The sequence below is a fragment of the Amphiura filiformis genome, chromosome 14 (genome assembly GCF_039555335.1).
Source record: "Amphiura filiformis chromosome 14, Afil_fr2py, whole genome shotgun sequence".
Taxonomy (NCBI): Eukaryota; Metazoa; Echinodermata; class Ophiuroidea; order Amphilepidida; family Amphiuridae; genus Amphiura; species Amphiura filiformis.
Window position 1 is genome coordinate 14,113,254 of NC_092641.1, and position 22,139 is coordinate 14,135,392.

Below are 22,139 nucleotides of genomic sequence, written 5' to 3' on the forward strand. Positions count from 1 at the left end.
GATTGGACTTACACATGGTAGGTGGAATCTTTGATATGTGGGGAGCATGACTAAAATAAAGTCAGAAGTCATTAAAGGTCAAGGGTCGTCTAGGGGCTAAATTTTAAACTTTGCACGATTGGGCTTACACTTGATGAAAGTAATTCTCCAAAAGGGGAACATGAAAAAAATCAATACTGAGAGGAACATGTCAAAAATAAGGTCGAGATCATCCGATGTCAAAGGTCATCAAACCAAGGTCCTAGGTCAAAGGTCATACGGGGTTAACAGAGTTAAACATTATCGCTATCATGGTGCTGGTTGTGGGCTTACACTTAATAAAATAATAATAATAATACATTTAAATTAAATGAATACCAAATATTCACTGGAAGGAATGTGTGCTGTCATATGCATACAGGCATAGTGCTGGTAATTCTATAAATCCTTGCAAGCGTTTAATGAACCAATGAAGTGCTCATGACTTTGGCAGGAAATGTTATGCAAACACAACACTGAATAAATTCAAGTACAATCTTCCCTACAAATATATTTTGAAAGTGAGTTCACTTAATGTACACAGGACACCGATCATTGTATGGTGCTGGAACCCAAATTGATCAAAAATAAGTTTTGGAAGGATATATAGAACACTATTTCCATGTCCACTATGTCTTCTGCAACTGATGACCGGGCTGATGACAGGGCAGATGACCGGGCCGATGACCCGGTGTATATTGAACCATATGGGGACGTACAACATACATATAGTAAGTAAGGATTACTTATATTGTTCTGCAATATGTATTACCCTAACACTAAGGGGTGGTGCAAAATTTTAATTTTTTTAAAAAAGTTTTTCAATGTTTTTCCTACCCTTACACAAAGTCTAATCCACCACCAAACCTTACTACATGTATACCAACTAGCTACCCTAGCCCAACTAACCTTTAACCTAACCCAAAATCCAAAACCCTTGCCCTTACCCCAAAAAGGGAATTAGGGGAGAAATTGATTTCACCTGAAAATCGGACCTATATTTAATGTTTTGATATGCATGAATGTGTTAATAATGTTACTTGATTTTCCCTCATTTCATCGAAATTGTTATTTTTATTGCTAACAAAATAAAAGAGAAACCTCTCACATAATTTTGGAAATTAAAAAAAAATTCTAAAAATACCAAAAAAATACATTAGAATGCAAAATCTTTTTTCTTCTGGGTAAGAATTATTTTCTTACATGCAACAGTTTATTTCTTGCAGGTGAAAGTGATTGGCTTGAAAAGTTGATCGATTATGCCCAAGATGTATTCCAAATTATAGCACTAAAACTGCATAACATTTTTAAAAAAACCTTTTTTTTTCAAAATAAGTTAAGTTGCACATCCATTTTAAAGAAAAATTATTAGTTTTTGGTCCGCTGCTATTGCACAATCACATGACCAACATCTGCTGTGCATGAACCAATTCATGACTTCAGAATTGAATTATACACAAAATTTGGGTCTAAAAACTATATTTCTCTAATTTTTCTCCTTTTTCCAGTTAAACCCGGTTCAGATCTCAAACCCTGTCATATTGCATTTTCATCACAGTTTGTGATGTGTATGGAAGTAATGGGATTTAACTTCTAACAATACAATATTTTTATGAAAGCCGTAAGTTTAAAGCTCGCACTAATACACTTTTAGTAGACTCGAAGTTCACTTAAGTTTAAAGCTCAAATACACTTCCACTTGAATATAACATTAAAAGTCCCATTCAGTGATTCAAGCAAAAGTGTAAAAAAATTTAAATTGTTTATATATTGCTTAAAAGTGCTGGATAAGTCATTGTCATTTGGTATTTATGAAATGAAACATTTGGCAAAAAAGGAAGAAAACAGAAGTATTGATGAAGTTGAAGCCCCATTTAAATAAATGTAGCTAATTTATATACTGTACTATTAAAACACATTACTGCAGAGTTCAAAGCAAGAAAAAATTACACAATAAAACAATATTAATTCAGGTTCACCAGGGTTGGCAAATGTTATGAATAGATTTTGCTTTATACCTTGGGGGTTGAAGTACTCTAGTAGCCTGTTATGTAGTAACCAGCATTGTTTGTCATTTTTGCTTGTTGCCATGGTAACAGCTTATTCTTAGTTTTATGCAGTTCTCAGTCAATTTCAGGGTAAAAATGTGAAATTTAACCTATTCTGGCTGGCTAAATGCAGCGAAACATAACACATTTATTCAAAACCAAATATTACATGATATAGACCAACTGCCATATTATGTTACAAAGACAGTTAGAAATCTTTTTGAAAAAACTCATCTTTATGGCTTTTTTTGGACTTGGCAAAGCACTGCAAGTTTTTCACATCTAATGGGTACATCTGACTACCAGGGATGTTCCCAGTTATAGAGACCAGAGACTTCTCCCCCTGCATCCCAATGGCTAAAAGTACCAAAAATGGCATTAATTCAATGCCCCCTCCCTGGTTGAAAGAGGGTGTAGGACATGTACACGATTCTAGGTTTTAAACAAGTTTTGTGTATTTTCGCACACAATTGTCCCCAGTTGACACACAAATGTCCCCATTTATTGGGGTTTAGGCTAGAATTGTGTCTCCATTTTTGATTGTTTTTAGCAAAGCGTTCCCAATCGATACACAGTACAAGGGGTGTGTGGTGTGTGGGAGTGTGTTTTCCAACAAACGAGGACAGGCACATGACATTTCACATTTTAAACCGTAGACCACGCCACAAAGGGGGTCCATCCTCAGTTTCGCAGGTCTGCCAACAACCATGATTGCACACAAAATGCATTAATACATACGTCCTCTATCATGCATTAGATATACCGTCCACATTAGATATACCGTACGCAGTTGCTTGGTAAAATTGCATCTTATACACACACAAAAAAAATTACAGAAAGTGTCCTCAATATGTTTAATGCAGAGATGCCATTCAGTGTTGTCAACAAATCCTGAAATGGCAAAGAATTTCCTGAAAAATGTCCTTTGCCTATACATTTGTACAGGATCATCCAACTAACAAAACACTGACACACCAAGGATATGTGTAATACAGAGGACCTGCCACACATTCTTACTACGTATGTCCTTGTTAAGCTTAGATGGCTATAGAATTTTTAATAGCTCTGGTCTTTGTTTGCTTTGGCTAAATCCTGTTCAAGTGGTGGGTTACCAGGCATTGTATTTTGTATAGGCAATGTATAACCAAAAATTAACAATGAGAGAACTTTCTTGAACCTCGTTGACTTGGAGATGATTTGAAATGACCACCAATTATCCTGATTATGACTGTTTGATATTTATTGCCAGCAATGTGGAAAAAGAGACACATGTAGAAACAAAAAAAGCTACCATTTTGTTGAAGGAGCAAAGTTCAACAAACCATAACCCCGCTTCTGGATATCGTTTGAAGTCAAATAATATAAAATTTTAAAGCTTATGATGTATATTTTCTAAACACGAAATAAAACAAAATTGACCGGGGGAGGATTTTACGGCTCATTCGCCATGTACGGTCACATATAAATATAATTAAAATAAAATACCATTGTGCATATATGTACCCCCTCTTCACAATCATTTAGTAAGGGATTTGGATGATTTTACAATAAATGTTAAAATGTTTGTTTTAATAGTTCCATTGCAAGCTGAAGCTAAAGATGGAACCCCTCCAAATACATCTTCAAACAGGATGGTACCGGTAGCCGTGGCAACACCATCAAAGAATGTTATCTTGTACTGTGCCATCATCATGTCAGTCATCAGCCTGCTTATTTCCATCATTTGCCTGGCATGGTCAGTGCAGTCTGTGATGCAAATGAAGGGTGAAATCAACAAGCTCAAGGAAAATGGTAAATATGATTCACCAATTGCATAGGCCTATACATGTTTTAAAGCCTTAATGTACGATTTCTAGTTCGGGCGAACGGACAACCAAAACATGCACGGACAACCGAAAATAATGCTCTAGTTGTCGGCGGACAACCAAAGATCTACAGCCAAAAGACACCTTTTCAGCATGTTAGTTTGCCTAAACCTGACACAACTAATATATTGTTAAATATTTAAGAGTAATTGTTCATAAATTGACCACACTCACTCCACTTTATTGGTCACATGTAGTTGTTTCAGATTGTGGCAGCTTACGGACAACCGAAAACTTTGGTGGACAACCAGAAATTAGGTTGTCCATGGGACAACCTCGTTTATTTTCTCAATTCGGACACTGACGATTTCCTTCAACTTTTAAAATTGTTATTCCACACTCAAAATGATGAAATAATACTAGTAATAACTGTAGGGAAGTGTTTATGTCCATGAAATCACAAGGTAAAGTGAAAGAAAGCCTACTGGTTATTTTGGCCATTTAACATGTAGTTCTATAGGACGACATAAAGTCATAATTTTACAAAAAATTATGATTTTAATGTCATAAACTTGACTGTCTGTTGACTTACAAACACAACAAATTTGGCTAATTCCATTTAGGTAGAAGTTAGTTGGGACATGTGTAAACATTACAAGTATGCTAAAAAATCAGGTTAAAAAAATGAACTAATTTCATATCATAAGATCGTACATTATGCCTTTCAAGCCCATAGCATAGCTCAATCCCACAGCACGCCTACTCTGAAAAGCCAAAGCGAGACAACCACACCGACAACAGAGATACCTCAAGACTCAATAACCTGTCCACCAGTCATGTCCTGATGGTGAGGGTTAATGTCATCCCATATATGTGACCGTCCACCACGAAACGCTTGTAAAGTCGGCCTCCAGTCAATTTTGTTTTATTTCCTGTTTACAAAATATATATCATAAGCTTTAAAATAATATATCATTCGACTTCAAAATATATCCAGAAGTGGATATGTCTGGTTTAAACAGCCATTGTCGGTAAGAATGGGACCGAATTGGGACTTTGTGATTCAAGTGCGTCATGGATTTTCTTTTAAAAAAATAGGATGATACAACATCAGTCCCAGAAACTACCCCAAAAATTTTAGCTTCCTCGCTCATTTTGTTTGTCCGAAAAAAATCATTAAAATTTTGGCCTCATAAACATCGTTAAATGGTTTATCAATTAGCAGCCACTAGAAAATTGTGCGCCAACGCTGGCCCAGTGAAAAGAAAACATTTTTTGAATCCTTTTATGGGTATCATTACAATGACACAAAAACATGGTTGGGTTAGCATTGGCGCGTCGTAATAATCAAGATTAAAATATTAGTGAAAAGCGCCCTCGTGCTGTTTTATGTGGCTTAAAACTCATTGCGCCATTAAACACCCATGAAAAAAGCAAGTTGAAATGGATAAACTAATTATTTAGAATCAAATGCAAATGCAAAATTGATGGGTGCTCGTTATGCAAGAAGAAAATGGAGGTCAAAGGTCAAATTTTCCAATTTTGAGCCATTTTCACGCCTCGTTAATTTCATGCGCCAAGGTCGAAGAACAGAAAAAGTGGTGTTCAGTGGTAAACAAACTGTAACTCTACTAGAAGAAGCAGTAAAAAGCTTGGGTCCTGTTGGTTTAGTATTTTTTATGATTTTCTAAATATCATCTTAAGGTTAGCCGAGAGTTTTTCATGCGCTTGATATCAGAGGGGTGTAAGTTCATAACAGAAACAGCCATGCAGAAAATGAACAAGCGTGTACACTGGGATCATGGATGTAGGCCTACTTACAATAGAATATCGATCCACGGTCAAGACATGAAACTTAGCTCCTGCCCGGAGCTCGTGAGTCGGTGGGGGGGGGTCGGTGGTGGTGGGGGGGTCATGAGGGGCGGCATGCCGGGTCGGATGCCGGGGGGGGCACAAGCCGTTTTCGGCAATTTTCATAAGGATTTAAAAAATTTTAAATTGATTGGGGCACTTCGTCAAGCTACGCCCTGGAAAATGTGTTGATTTTGAATTTATAGCCTTGATATCTTTGATGAAATAAATCAATGCTGCTATTCCCCTGATTACAATGTAATAGGGTACAACAATAACATCAACAAAAATATCAAAAAGCAATTTGCAAATCGAATTTGGGAAGAACAACGAGACAGACTTTAGCAGGCCTACAAATTTCTGAATTATATAAAGTGAACAACAATCAATCATGATTCACTGCAGTCAGCGAATCAATCAAATAAAACTAAAAAGAAAGGAGCAAGAAAGAATAAAGAAATAGAGAAAAGAGAAAGAAAGAGAGAGAGAAAGAAAAAGAACGAAAAAGAAAGAAAGAAAGAAATGGAAAAAAATTGAAAAAAGATAAGGAGAAAGAAAAGAGGAAAGAAAGGAAGTAAAAAATGAGAAAAGAGAAATAAAAAGGAAATTCAGCCTCACGGGGACTCGAACCCACAAAAAAAGTTCACAACAGATTCCCAGTCTAACGCTCTATCCACTCGGCTATACATCAACTTACGCAATTGCTTGTTCTCGAACCGGATATATAACTTTAATATGACGCAATTACTTGATTACAATCGCGTCCGCACAATGGCTCTTAGAATAAACAAGCATGTCGGCGCTGAAATTTTGAACGAACTGATGGAGGAAAAACCTCGTTTTTTGCCATACTAGCTTCAATTTGGAGTGAAAATCAAATGGGATAGCAATTGGCAGAATGTTGAGAAATAATGTAGGTATTCAGATGTCTAAATTAACGTCCCGTAATCAAGATATCGATAATTTCACAAAACAGTTTTTTCTCAGGCAGGATTCTCGAAAATGTTCCCCCAAAACGGGCTTTTAAAATTTAATCGGTACTGTATTTGGTTCTTCCCCATGGCAACATTATTTCTTTAATCGATTTGTAGTACAATGCAAAAAAAGAAGAAAACAATCACTCGGCGTGGTTTTATACGAGGCGCACATTTGAAAAAAAACGTCATGGAACGCGTTTTTGATCTTGTGAACATGATGCGTAAAACGGCTTTAAACAAAGGATTTTCAAATTTATTCTAAAAATTTGTATAAACACACAAGAAAAATGTTAAGCTACATCCAATGCACCAACATTTCACTTGCTGCGATATTTGATTACTGAGAAAACTCTGTTTTAGAGAACAACTTTATACGTCTTTTATACGTTTTTTATACGTTTCTTTGTATAACCTTAAGGCAAGTAAACAGTAAATAATATGCCATGCCGTACTATATGCGAACTTTAAGCGTCCTCTACTAGATGTGCCAACAAGTACCCATGGTGTTTTAACTTTAGTTAGTTTATTCAAGTGCTGTTGCTTGCATTTCTGTGGAAATAGCTGTGGGCTCATGTTGGCGCAAGGATATTTTAAGGGTCAAAAGGTCACTTCAAAATCACAAAATGCTACTTTTATGTTAGTTTGTGCGACCAATATGCAATCTTCAAGTATCCATTTCTCGATGCGCCAACAAGTACCCATGGTGTTATAACTTCATTTAGTTTATCCAAGTGCTGTTACTTGCATATCTGTAGGAATATGTTTGGGCTTATGTTGGCGCAATGATATTCTGAGGGTCAAAGGTCAATACAAAAAACTCAAAATATGACAAATTGCATTCTTTGAGTGTTGGTAATTTCAATGACAACAAGATCCCATAATTTTTTCACTACCTATAACCTTTGCCAATTCGATTTATTACATTTTTTCATAAAAGTCCTTGGGATAATATTGACATATGATTGTGAATATTTAAAGAGCCAAATATTACAAGTATGTGACAAACTTCTGCATTTTTATTTAAAATGCAGAAGTTACAAGCTTATTATTATTATATATGAAGATCAATATTGCATTTTGACTGCAATGAATCAATATACTTATAACATGTGCAGGCTTATAATATTTTTGAGTTCCTAAATATTTTTGTAAACCATGAAAACTTAAAATGTGTACCTTCAACTTGGTTTGTTGTGGATGGTCACATGATCTGAAAATGCAGGGTAAAAGTTTCGATTTATACACATTCTGCATTCAACAAAATTAAAGTGTTATATTCTTAAATATCACTGTGCCATGAGCATCCAATTTGTTATGACTTCAACAACAATACACTCCATTTGTGGTAGAAATTTTCACAGTTGCACAAACTGGCAAAAAAATTGCTCTTGACTTTAGGATTGACCTTTGACCCTTAAAATATCCTTGCGCCAACATGAACCCAAATAAATTTCTACATAAATGCAAGTAACAGCACTTAGATAAACTGATTGAAGTAAAAACAGTATGGGTACTTTTTGGCACATCTAGTAGTTGACGCTTGAAGATTGCGTATTAGTTGCAGGAACTATCAAAATAGTCCCAAACAGAAATGTTTGGTAGACTCATAACCGGTGCGATCTTACCTTTCCGATGTTGATTAAGATACTTCTTGCATCGATCCCGAGATGCGGAAAACCAATAGTCATTTTGTCCCACATAAATGAATAAATAACAAAACCCCCGATCCCCGGTGGACTCACCCAAAAGGTGACGTCACACCATATGATAAATCCCTTATCCGACTTGGGATCCCCTACCGGACCAAACTTGTAGGGGTGGCGGGGTCGGGATAATCAACATCGGAAAGGTAAGATCGCACGGTTATGAGTCTACCAAACATTTCTGTTTGGGACTAGACTCAGTACACCGGTCGATCTTACCGCTTCCGATGTTGATTAAGATACTTCTTGCATCAACATCTGAAAGATCGATCTAGCAAGTAACCGACGGATGTAGGTACAAGATTGGTCAGCATCTGATCAGGGATCGGGAGCGGGTAACGATGGTTTTCGCGAGGTCAGAAAATATTTTCCCCCAACGGTCGGGAAACAAAAAGACCACGCGATCACAGACATAAACCTCCTTACTTAATAAGTTTGGTGGTTAAGAATAGCGACACTGGTTCTTACCATGCTGAGTATTCTGTATAGTCTGAAAACCTGGTACCGTACACCACCGTATTATGATCGCCGAACAATGTCCCGGTAAACCTCCCGCCCGTCTCTGATTACTAACGTAAACGGAAGTATCGTAGAGAAGGGCGAAGGTGGCTTCCGGGACACCGCCTGCTAGATCTCCTCAAGGGACAACCGAACGGTATACCCAAAATGATGAGATAGCTCGTGTCGAGTGGGTCGTGGGACGCGAAACCTTCGCGATCCCCCGGACCCCCCCAACACCTGGACCAGCCTTTGCGACAGCGGCTGGACCGAAAGGCTCTGTAAGGGTGATGAATGCGGTCGTGAGTCCCTCGCAAGGCTTGTGTTCGGAAGAAATAGTGCTGCAGCGCCTTATCGGACACCCCAGCCTATCTTTGGCTTCAGCCGAACCTTGCCCAACCCTGGGGATTGGAGAGGGACGAATGTCGGTATGCACCGCGCCTGCTCAGAAGTAGTCACGAGAACAGAGCGCCGAAACAGTGTCGCTCCAGTGTTTGTGAACACGGAAGCTAACCTCGAGACCGTGTGCAACTCAGCACCGCCGCCCCGAAGCCAACGCCAAACCGAAAGCCATCTTGAGAGTTACGATTTAAGCGCCGCTTTGGACGGAAGGTCAAAAGGGTGACCCTTAAAGTAATCTAAGACTGTGTTGGGATCCCTTAGGAGGATCACTTTCCTTTTTGGTAGACACTCGTTGAACATACCGTCGAGGCGTGAGACTAATATGGTAACCATCGGCTATGATAGTCTAATTCCCCTCGAAACCTCGGTGAATGGAGAGGACAGCTGACTTATAGCTGGCCCCAGTGGCCCGCTGAAGTCTTGCTTGGAACTTTTCTGTCAGAAACTCCGGAACTAGCAGCACAGAGGCTCTAGCGGAGAGCTATTTGTCTCATTGCACCAAGCGTAGTATGGAGCCAGACTCTGGCTATACGCACGGAGGGTAGACTTCCGTCAGCCCCGCAATGAGAAAAACAGCTTCTGATGAAAAGTATCCCTCCGCTGCGTGTTCCTGGTAAGGGCCATGCAGCTAACTGCAGGTGCTCTAGTGATAGACTGGTACCTCCGCTCCGGGCATCCGGAGTAGATCTGGTACTGGGAGTGCCAGCGGCCTTGCCGCTAGCAGAATGACAATGCAGTCTTCCCACCCGATCTTGGCCACCACCCTCATGAGTAGTGAGATCGGAGGGACTGCATAAGCTGTCATCCCTCCCCAGTCTATGGACAGAGCGTCGAGGGGGGAAGCCTGGTGGACCGCGACCCTTGAGCAGTACACCGGCAGTGGATGATTGCGATGAGATGCGAACAGATCTTTCGAGGGGTGGTACATCCCCTTGAAGATCGTCTGAGCGACCTGCGGAGCAAGGGACCATTCTGCTGGTCCCGACACCCTTCCTCGTGACAGATTGTGCGCGAGGATGCTGGTGACGCCCGCGACGTGTATCGCTCTCATCGTAATCTGCCTGAACTTGCACCACCCTATCAGGTGTCGTGCATGCAGGCTCAATCGTGGTGGCCCGGAGTCCCCTTGTCTGTTGGGGTAGGCTACCACGGTTGTGTTATCCGTCAGGACAACGGTATGTGATTCCACGATCACCTCCTCGTAAGCGAGGAGGTTGATGTGAAACTCTGTCTCTATGGCCCCCATAGGCCCGAGACGGAGTCTCCGTGGATGTGGACCCCCAGCCCGCTTTTGACGCTATGGTCGTCACACGTGACATACCGGGGTGCAGGAAACCTGACACCCTGGGTCAAATTGGGCTGATGGGTCCACCACCAGAGTTCCTCTCGCGCGATCTCCGACAACGGAACCGCGAGGGATATTGGTGACGACTGGGCCTGCAAGCAGGCTAGAAGGTGTAGTTGGGTAAGCCTAACGAGAAACGGCAGTACAGTACGAGGTCTACCATACTGGCCATTAGGCCTACCACCTTCATCCATGCCACAGCGGGTTTTGCCCGAGACTCGGCCAAGAGTCAGGCACACCGCACCATGTTCGCCACCCGCTCGGGTGAGAGCACGCGAACCCCTCCGTGGGGGTGATCTGGGCCCCTACAAATAGTGGTGTTCATGCGTCGGGACCACGCTGGACTTTTTGAGCTGATCAAAAATCCAGGGTCCCGCACCCACGGACTATCAACCCCATGAGACCCGTAGTCTTCAGTGGAGTGCGTCCCGTATATGAGCCAAACGTCCAGGTAGCAACTGATGTTGACACCCCTGTGCTTCAGGTACGCTGCCACCGCTCTGACCAAGAGTGTTAAACACCCTGGGAGAGATGGACAGGCCGGATGGCCGGTATCAAACTGGTAATTTTGATCCTGTACCTAGAAGCGCACATGCCTCCGATCTTGAGAGGCGATTGGCATATGCAGATAGGCGCCCGAGAGATCTAGCGCTGTTGTTCCCATGCCCCTGATGGGGCAGGCTAGCACCGAGGCGAGAGTCCCCATTCTGAACCTCTTGGGCCTGAAGAACGTGTTCAACAGCCTGCGGTTCCGGATGGGGCTCCCGTCGCCGCTGTCTTCCTTGGAGCCAATGGCTCCAAGATCACCCGTAGAACGGGGGTAGACCGGGACAATCGCCCGCCGTGAGAAGCTGTGTGATCCCTGTCAGTAGTGCCCGACGCTGGGGGCCGTCTGACGGCACTACTGTGGACCTCTGAAATGTGCAGACGAATGTGGGGAGACTGGGTTGCCAGTCTGTAACCCCCACTCACCACTGACCATACCCAGGCGCTCAAAGAGATGGTTTCCCACCTCTGGGCGAAAGCCATAAGCGGTCGTCCACTGGGAGATCCCCTGTGGAAAAACCGCTGAGCCCCCAGGAATGCTCTGCCTAGCTTCCCTTGGAAGAGCGCTTGCTCTTCTGCGGGGCTTGCCAGCTGTTCCTGTGCTACCCTTGCGCCTCCCAGAAATGGGTGCTGCAGAGGTAGTGGGCTCGGGTACTGTTGGTGGTGCACGGCCTGCTGAAGTCGGAGCTCCTACCCATGGTAAGGGCAGTTTCCGACCTCTTCAGAGTGCTCCCGTTGGTAGCTTTTTTGCACGGTCCTCCACCGTAGCGCAGAAGCATCCAAAGAGAAAAAGGACCCTGCCTTTCCATCGCGTTGAGCGATTGGAGTGGCAGGCCCCTCCCCCCGGCGCTGAGTGGACACCCTATGGGCTAGGCCCATGGAGCTCTCGTTGAGGCTAGCTGTTAGCACCGCTAATAGGCTCACCTCGCGGAAGAGCTCAGATGTTGTCTGAGCGTGATACGCTTGACGACATCTGGGTCCCTCTCGGATCCCCTCAGGTAGGTCCCGTGGTCCTCCGCTGTTACACGCAGAGGAAGCGTGCAAGCACGCGGCGTCATAGCTCTACCGAGCTCGACAGCCCTACGATATCTACCCGTGAGGTTTGCCGGGAATGAGAGTGCAGGCGTCCCCTGTGAGGAAGCAGCAGCTGAGCATCCTACTGAAAGGATCCCCTGGTCCTCCTCCATGGACTCCCCCTTAGGGGGTGTCCGGAGGAAGATCAGTGCTGTTGCTCCCCTCGGCGGGCAGCGGGGAAGGAGATTGTAGTGATGTCACTACCGGACTCAGCTTCCGACTCCTTTCCCTCGCCCACAGTATCCGTGATCATGCTCCGATGATGACGGTAACTGAGGACGGGCATCTGAAAGCGGGTAAGAAGGCATAACCACTGTGTGGCTCGCCGACTACCTGCCAGCAGAAGAGGGAGTACTCCCGCAAGACCCTGAGGTATCCGCCATGGCACCACTGGGTCCGCATGCTCTCGCAGCCGTCGTCCTAGCGCTAGCAGCACGGGCCTACCCTGATCAAGATCTGGGTGAGCCCCATGCCGGCTGGCCTGGTCAACAGCTGATGTTGGGACTGCGTGGCCATCGCTAGGCGACACTTGCCACGGTGCTAGGCCGTGGAAGAAACACCCTGCGGCGGGTACCACGGGCATACCCAGCCGGCAGCTGACCCTGAAAGGATCCGCCACCAGGGTAACCCCATGGTACTGCAGTACCAGCACCGCCTCCCCCTTGTTGCCACAGAGACTGTGGCGACTAAAGCGGTGCTGCGCGTACCGGTGCGGTATCAGCGTGGGTACCCGTGAGGGTTCCCAACTGTGGACCGCTGTACCCTCGCCACACCGCGTTCCCTGTTTGGGGGATCAAGCTGTGTGCTGGCGTGGTACCGCGCGGTACTAGCATGGGTACCCGTGAGGGTTCCGGTTGTGTACCGCTGTATGCGTGGTTCCAGCGTAGGTGCCCGTGAGGGCTCCGGCTGTGTACCACTGTACCCATGCCTCACTGCGTTCCCCGCAAGGGGATCAAGCCGCGTGTATGGGTACCCCGCTGTACCGGCTGTCCCTTGGCTAGAGGGAGCTTGCCTAGTACCACGGGTAGCTGAGCGTGCATACCCCCGATCAATCACCTCGCCACCTGAATAGGCAGCGTCAATCAATGGAGCTATGCCCTGTTGATTTGACAGTGATCGATCAAGAGAGGGTAATTGACCCATTGACAGTAATGGATCACCCACGCTCCGCTGGCTCTCGAGGACATAAGTGGGTTGTTGATCAGCTAGGCTGTTCAAGCTACTTACTGTACCCTCTAGAGCTTCGCCCAAGGTCGCTGTGTGTGGCGGACCACTCACGGCAGCTATGGGCGGGTGCATAGCGGCTACCACTGAAGTCAAGCCGTAGCTCGCCTTTGTAGCTGCCACCGAATGCACCTGGGTCGCTGTCCCGTGAGAGACTGCGAGCCCAACCCCTGAATAATCGCCAGCCAGTCCCTGTGGACAGCCAGCAGCTATTCTAGGGCCCAGGGTATCACTCGGCGGTCCCGCCATGGAACGCTGCCGTGTGACAACCCCAGTTGGTTCTGCTAAGACTACACCCACAGCGTTAGCCGCGGTATCGTCTCTGCTGAACCCATGCATGCTAGGGTTCAACCCAGGCAGGCCCGGGGTACCCTTGCATGCTGCCCGTCGCTGGCTACTACTGTGGCTGTTTGAGCCCGTAGATATGCCTGCAACAGACGGGTGTCCTCCTGCTAAAAACCCGTGAGGATTTTCGCTAGAGGACTGGTATCCTCCTGCTACAAAACCCGCTAGGGTTTTCGCTGGTGGTTACCGCTCTGCTGCCTGCTACTTTGCTCCGACGATAGTCAGTGCTTTCGCTGGCTGCTGAGCCTTTGGACGCTTAGCAGTCCCGAAGGAACCGCCTGCTTGTCCGGGACCGGAGCCCCTTAAGCAGACCTGCCATGACCCATAGGGGCTGTCACAGCAGAATCTACCGTATCGACTGGTATCCTCCTGCTGCAAAACCCGCTAGGGTTTTCGCTGGTGGTTACCGCTCTGCTGCCTGCTACTTTGCTCCGACGTATAGTCAGTGCTTTCGCTGGCTGCTGAGCCTTTGGACGCTTAGCCGTCCCTCAAGGAACCGCCTGCTTGTCCGGGGACCGGAGCCCCTTAAGCAGACCTGCCATGACCCATAGGGGCTGTCACAGCAGAATCCACCGATCGACCTTACCAGTGCCCTTGGTAGATTTCTTCTTCGTCTTATGGCGATGACGGAGCCTATCCCAATCGTCAAGCTGGAACTCGGAGAGTCCTAAGCAAAAGAAAGACATCTAGAAGATCGTGAGCACTCCCTGTGGGTGAAACAGAGCGGGTGTGGGTCCCGCTCCGTCACCAGGGAAGGGCAAGCCCGACAGGGCCGAGGCGAAGCGAGGAGAAAGGGAGGGGGCACTACCCCCCAACACGCGACTCAAGCCCAGTAAGCAAACCTGAGCACGGAGGCTGGTCGCTAACGTTAGTGGTAAAGTAAGGACTGGCTAACTTTATTACTAAAATGTCAGACGGGTCCCTACCAATCCCCACCGTATGAATATCTGATTAACTCGCCTTTATTGGACGGTAATGAAGACATAACGATAGAGTAATCACCCTAACATAGCAACAATAACCTACCGTACATGAAATACAATGTGTATGTACAAACATCTATTGTAACTTACAGGCTGCAATGGTTGTTTTACGTGGGAAACAAAATGAATGGCGCCAACGAGCGCCATTTTGAATTGCTCGTGTGTCCCGTATACAAACGGAGGCACGATATGTAGCTAAGTTGTGGATCGTTGTTTGTCACTTTTTCGCCAGAAAATGCCGTCAAAACTATCCTCAGCCGAACAATACCGGTTTGGTTTTACCTAAGGTGTGAAACTACAACCGTATATCTCGCCTTTGGTCGAGAAATTGATACACAGTGCTGCTATGAACAATCGATAGGCACGTCTGTGTCAGTCGGAGACCAAGGAGGATAAGGGACGATCATATGGTGTGACGTCACCTTTTGGGTGAGTCCACCGGGGATCGGGGTTTTTGTTATTTATTCATTTATGTGGGACAAAATGACTATTGGTTTTTCCGCATCTCGGGATCGATGCAAGAAGTATCTTAATCAACATCGGAAACGGTAAGATCGACCGGTGTACTGAGTCAGTAGCATTTTATGGTTTTGGATTAACCATTTGACCTTAAAAATATCCTTGCGCCAACATGAACCCATACTAATTTCTACATAAATGCAATTAACAGCACTTAGATAAACTGATTGAAGTAAAAACATTATGGGTACTCTTTGGCACATCTAGTAGTGGATGCTTGAAGATTGCATATTGGTTGCACGAACTATCATAAAGCAGCATTTTATGGTTTTGGATTAACCTTTGACCCCTAAAATATCCTTGCGCCAACATGAGCCCAAACTAATTTCTACATGAATGTAAATAACAGCACTTAAATATGGTGAATGAAGTAAAAACACCATGGGTACCTGTTGGCACGCCCTGTTGTGGATGCTTGAATATTGATGAAACCCCTATTTGGTCTATTATTTACTATTTACTAGGCTTTAGGATGATCATAAAAATACTAAACCAACAGGACCCAAGCTTGTTTCTGTTTCTTTTATTAGAGTTATAGTTTCTTTACTACTGAACACCACTTTTAATGTTCTTTGACCTTGGCGCACAAAATTAATGAGGCGTGAAAATGGCACAAAATAAGAAAATTTGACCTTTGACCCCAATTTTCTTCTAGCGCCAATGAGCACCCATCAATTTTGCAATTGCATTTGCTTCTAAATAATTAGCTTATCCATTTCAGCTTGCTTTTTATATGGGTGCTTAATGGCGCAACAAGTTTCAAGCCACAGAAAACAACACGAGGGCGCTTTTCACTAATATTTTAAACTTGTTTATTACGCTTCAGCGCCAATGGTAACCCAACCATTTTTTTGTGTAATTGTAATGACACCCATAGAAGGATTCAAAAACTGTTTTCTATTTACTGGGCCAATGTTGGCGCACAATTTTGTAGTCATTGCTAAATGATAAACCATTTAACGATGTTTTGGGGGCCAAAATTTCATTAATTTTTTGCGGTCAAACGAAATGAGCGAGGAAGCTAAAACTTTGGGGTTATTTTCTTGGAACAATGTTGCATCATCCTATTTTTTTTTTTTAATTTATGATGCACTTGAATCACAAGAGTCTGAATCTTACAGACAGTGGCTCGTAATAAATATCAAACAGTCATAATTGGTGGTCATTTCAAATCATACCCAAGTCAACAAGGTTCAGGAATGTCCTCTCATTGTTAATTATTAAATCCCACCACTTGAACAGGATTTAGCCAAAGCAAACAAAGACTAGAGCTATTTAAGAATTCCATACATACGTAGAAGCTTATTATCCTCTTCAACAATAGGATTAATGATTGGTTTATAGGTGTTTGGCTGGCACTAAAGAAATGAGAAACATGTCGCACCAACTTGAGGTACATATGAATACAAGCTTAATGCACATTTTGCACTGTAGCTCAGAATACAATTTGCCGACTTTACGAGCGGTTTGTGGTGGACAGTCACAAATGTCTTTTTATTCTTCAGATGCATCTACCAACCAGCATGCTGGGGTTAGCCCAAGCCAGACAACCAGGGTGACAACAGAGATACCTCAAGACTCAACATCCTGCCAACCAGTCAATTGTTCTGATGGTGAAAGTTCATCGCAGCCAACACAAACACCACCACCAAGCCATGACAGCTCAGGTGGTGCAGTGTATGTAAGATGGGGTAGAACTGACTGTTCAGCAAATGCTACTCTGGTCTACAAAGGTGGGTTCCAATGAATGTATTGATATTTTTAAACTGATATTTTTAAATGTATTTTCAACAGGTTGCAGCGAGGCTGATTTTGAAAAAAAAGTGGACTCGGGGGGCACTAGTTGGAACACTTGTAGTTAGTGAGTAGGACTGTTTTAAATCTTTTTCCTGTTATACTTGACATACTAAAATTTCGCTTTCTTTGGTGTGAAGTCTGAACCCTTCCCTACTACTACATGTACAACCCTCCCCTGTCCCATTAGGGGTGCATGACCAAAAAAACCAACTGCCAACATTGATCGAGAAGAATAGGGGACATTTGAAGTACCGTATTCATTCCAATAAGCGCCCAGGGCGCTTAACAAAGTCATTTTGGGTGGGCGCTTATTTTTTACATTGTTTTTAGTCATCAATCACCGTCTGAAAGTATTTAGTTACTCATAGTGCGCCCTCACGAAGTGTGTCTATATAATTATTATATTGACAATGTTTTTGAGGGGGCACTAAAAAATTAAGTAAAGATGGCCGCCGCCGGAAAATACGATTTTGAGTTAGAAAATCCTCAAACTTGGCCTTTTAAAGGCATTTGCAGGTGGTTATTAAGAAGTATTTTTAATATCTATACATCTGCCCACTATGAAATAGCGTCATAATTTAATTTTGGTGCACATTTAGGATACTTTTGATGCATGTAAATTCACTCGACAGGTAAGCTTACTGGAAGTATTTTGACAACATTGGATGGGCGGTTAATAATTTCATATTGTGTTTGTTGCAAAGTTGCTGGGTGGGCGCTTATTGGGGCATGGGCGGTTATTGGAACGAATACAGTACCCATGGTAAAGTGTTCCAACAATTTTGACTGGGATTGCAGTTCCGGGAAAATGTTCTCCAGTCCTGATGAGTGCTAATATATATGTGACCGTACACCACAAATGAGCCGTAAAGTCGGCCCGGTCAATTTTGTTTTATTTTGTGTTTAGAAAATATATATCATAAGCTTTAGAATGGTATATCATTTGACTTCAAATGATATCCAGAAGCGGGGTTATGGTTTGTTGAGCTCTGCTCCTTGAACAAAATGGTACCCTTTTTTCGGTTCTACATCTTTTTCCACATTGCTGGTAATAAATATCAAACAGTCATAATTGGCGGTCATTTCAAATCATCCCAAAGTCAACCAGGTTCAGGAATGTCCTCTCATTGTTAATTGTTGGTTATACATACCTAGTCGACAAAATACAATGCTTTGTAACCCATCACTTGAACAGGATTTAGCCAAAGCAAACAAAGACTAGAGCTATTTAAGAATTCTATAGCCATAAGTAGAAACTTAATATCTTCAGCAATAGGATTATTGATTGGGTTAAAAGGTGTTTTGACTGGCACTATCAAAATGCAATACATGTTGCACCAAATTGAGGTACCTATGAATACAACCTCTATACTTTGATCAGCTTGTAATCGGCGGGCCTTATAACATCGCGGATTAATATCAAAGTATTTTATTTTGAAAATTTTCTTGCGACATCTCGCCAGGACCATTACGAATTATTAAGTCAAGTCCTATACTTTGTCTACTTTAACACATAAAATATAGACCAGGCAGATAAACTATAACACTCTTAACATGGGTCTACTTTTCGGCGTAGTGGTAAAAGCCTAACATTTCCCGCCTATTAGGAGCTGATCAAACTATATACTACCTACAATGTACACTGTAACTCAGAATACAATTTGCCGACTTTACGGCTCATTCGTGGTGTACGGCCACATATGTGACTAGTTTTCTTTCTTTATTTAATACAACAGGCATTGCTGGAGGCAAGTATTTTGACCAATCAGGCAGTGGTGCTAATTTTCTCTGTCTACCAGAGATTCCAGCATATGCAGACTATGACGCAGGTAAAAACAAGTATAGGGCATATGTCTATTCTGCTGAATACGAAATCCATAGCTTCGGACCGTTATCAAGCAATCACGAGCACGAGGTATCCTGTGCAGTTTGTCGAGCAGATAATCGTGCAAGCCATGTGATGATACCAGCAATGATGACATGTCCTGACTCTTGGACTCCTGAATATTGGGGTTATTTGATGGCAGCAAGGTATGATTACCCTAGTACTGAGTTTGTATGTGTTGACCAACACCCAGACATAGGGACAGGTTCTAGCGCCGCCGATGAGGATGGGGCGGTGTTTTTTCCAGTTGAAAGTCGATGTGATGCTGGTAATTTGCCATGTGGTCCATACATCGACGGAGCGGAACTCACATGTGTAGTTTGCACTATATAGGAAATCATACAACTGATTGCATCAAGCTTCAAAATGGAGGAGGAGTATGATTGCGCTATTCCTACAGTTGAAATCCATACACCCCTATGGAAGACATTACCTTAATCTCTCACAGAGGGAGTATAGATTCCAAATGGAGTCATCTATTCAGGTAACCCCATCTGAAATTCGCACTCACTCCCTGTGCGGAAGATTTAATATCTATGATATGGGTGTGTGAATTTCAACTGAAAAATATAGCTGTCTAAATTCTCTATTATAAGTTATGGAGGTTAAGGTATGGTAATTGTTTTAAAAATTGCCGCTCGGTTTTTTTATTTGTTGAATCTCAGTCAGGTATCAGGCAAAATTCCCCCAGAGTTGCCAAACTGTCTCACATATAACCATACGGTACCAGAGTTACTTTATACTGTGACCAAAACAATTTTTGACCACCTCTCGTATTAGCCAAAATAAGATTAATTTTGGTGTCTATCAGATTTAAAAGAACACATGCATAAAAATTTTGCTCAATTTTGAACGGGGGGGGTATGCAACAACAAAACCCATTTGAATTGATCAAAGTTGATTCGAATTAACATATCTTCAAATTCTACAAAATAAATAGCTCGGGTGCATTACATAGTGACGGATGTTGATTTTTGTCATTTTTATGAAAATTGGCCAATGTATTTTAAATAGTGAGTAGTATAATATTACCAAGATTTGAAGCTCAAGTTTGCATATTATTATGCAAATGACGGATGTTGATATATGACATTACCCGACGTTTTACATAGTGACGTATCTAAGATCTGTCACTATGTAAAATGCCGTTTACTCGAAAAAACAGCTAAATTGTATGGCGTATCTCCAGCATCCATCACTATGTAAAAACATGATTGTTCAATTTCAACGTACGTAATTCAATATTGTTCATTGAAACCTACATGATTTCTTGACGGATGTTGATAACTGGGTATAAACCAAAAAAGTTTACGTAGAGCAGATATTCAATGGATGTTTTTTTCATGTTTTTACATACTGACGTATAACTTTGCAATCATTTTACTGATTTAATAGTGACTAATTCTTCATGTGTTAGATGTTTCAAGATACTTTAGATACTAGTTTTTTAAAATACAGCAACTTTTGGAGGATTTTACTTGTTAGTGTTCTGCTATGGTTGATCACAAATTGGCATACTCTTTGATCGCGTCTAACTCAAAAACTTTTTTCTGGCGAAGTTTAACATCCGTCACTATGTAATACACCTGACGAATACTTTGCAGGAATTAAGGGTGGGGTATGAACGTTTGGACATTATTTATTGTGGGACATTAGAGCACATCAGACATATCGAATTGCATTCTGAATACGAAGAATGTCCTGATGATATCAAAATTCGCAATGTAATACACATTTTATGGCAAATCATTTTTGATATTTAACAATACTTGAAGTAAACTTTATAAATCAGATGATTTATACTTGAAGTGTATGTAGGTGGGATGCACAGCCGATGATCAATTGAAAATTTTGACCTTTCAGTATTGAAGATATGGATTTTTTTCCCAAAACACCAAAAAAATTAGGTCTTTTGGGGAAAAAATCCATATCTTCAATATGAAAGGTCAAAATTTTCAAGTGATCGTCGGCTTTTCCTTCCAGCTACATACACTTTAAAAATATATCATTAGATTTATGAAATTTGCTTTGAGGACTGTTATATCAAAAATGTGAAAAATATCAAATTTTAATAATTTGTCATAAAATTTGTATTATATCGTGAATTTCAAAAAATGAAAATTATTTGATATCAGAAAGACATTCTGCATATTCAGAATGCAATTCGATATGTCTGATGTGCTCTCATGTCCCACACAAAATACTGTTGAAACCCTTAAAACGCTCATTCCAGATCCCTTAAATGATTCTAACAAAACACCTTTGAAAGAATCAAGATTGATTCTGCCAATCTGAGAATTCAAACCCTGATTACTATTTATAGCTGGAACCTTCTATGTGTGAAATTTATTTGTGTCAGATGTAAAGTATTAAAACATAAATGGCAAAGTATAGAAGTAAGTTCGGAATTAAAAAGATCATGGTAGATAATTTTGCTTTTTGTCTGTGCTGTTTAGAATTGCTTGATGTTTGTTCAATAAAATAAATAAAAATGTTGACATTTATACAGCGCCTTTCACATGTATCAAAGGACTTTACTTATTCCGCTGTCGTTTAGAATATGTCAGGTGCCATACAATGCCCAAGACATGCTCATACCTTTGGGGCATAGCTCAATGCACAATATTCCTGCTCAACAGCTTCACAATTCACCCCTGGGTAGAGAAAGGTAAGTTAGGTAAAGTGCTTTGCCCAAGTGCACAACACGATGGCACCGCCGGGGCTCAAACTCGCAACCCTCCCATTGTAGGTAGAGCCCATACTGCTGCACCACTCTGCTGAGCCACCATGCCCCCATTATATAGAGCATCTATCAGGCCTGCCTTTATTTTGTGGATAGCTGGAGCTTTCACTCTGCTACAGCTTTCCTGAACTGCTTTTGTGGTGAGCTATAAATCACACCCCTTAATTGCAATCAGGGGAGCTATTTTTAATGACTTCACCCAATTACAAATTATGACTAAATAACAGTAAAACATACTTGAAATCGATTTATTATAACCAAACCATTTCCCACATTATAAATGCATGCATGCATTTTAATTGATAAAATGCAACACCCTCAGCTAATCGAAAATGATACTTCAATTTGCAAATTTCCAATTTCTCCCTGGCATCCC

General features: G+C 42.4%; 2 protein-coding genes across 2 annotated transcripts in view; one reads left to right on the forward strand and one right to left on the reverse strand.

The window, feature by feature from the left end:
• Positions 1-22,139, reverse strand: part of LOC140169757 (nonsense-mediated mRNA decay factor SMG9-like) — a 44,489-nt gene that overhangs the window by 13,736 nt on the left and 8,614 nt on the right. The window lies entirely within an intron of this gene.
• On the forward strand, positions 516-20,074 carry LOC140169756 (uncharacterized). Its single transcript, XM_072193062.1, has 4 exons — positions 516-749; positions 3,642-3,857; positions 16,844-17,071; positions 18,872-20,074. The coding sequence occupies exons 1-4, from the start codon at positions 641-643 to the stop codon at positions 19,351-19,353; spliced, it is 1,035 nt and encodes a 344-aa protein (XP_072049163.1). The 5' UTR covers positions 516-640; the 3' UTR covers positions 19,354-20,074.

Coding starts and splice junctions, on each gene's coding strand:
- LOC140169756 (XM_072193062.1), top strand. CDS start 641: ATGTCCACTATGTCTTCTGCAACTGATGACCGGGCTGATGACAGGGCA. Junction 750..3,641: donor GGACGTACAACATACATATA/GTAAGTAAGGAT, acceptor TTGTTTTAATAG/TTCCATTGCAAGCTGAAGCT. Junction 17,072..18,871: donor TGCTACTCTGGTCTACAAAG/GTGGGTTCCAAT, acceptor TTAATACAACAG/GCATTGCTGGAGGCAAGTAT.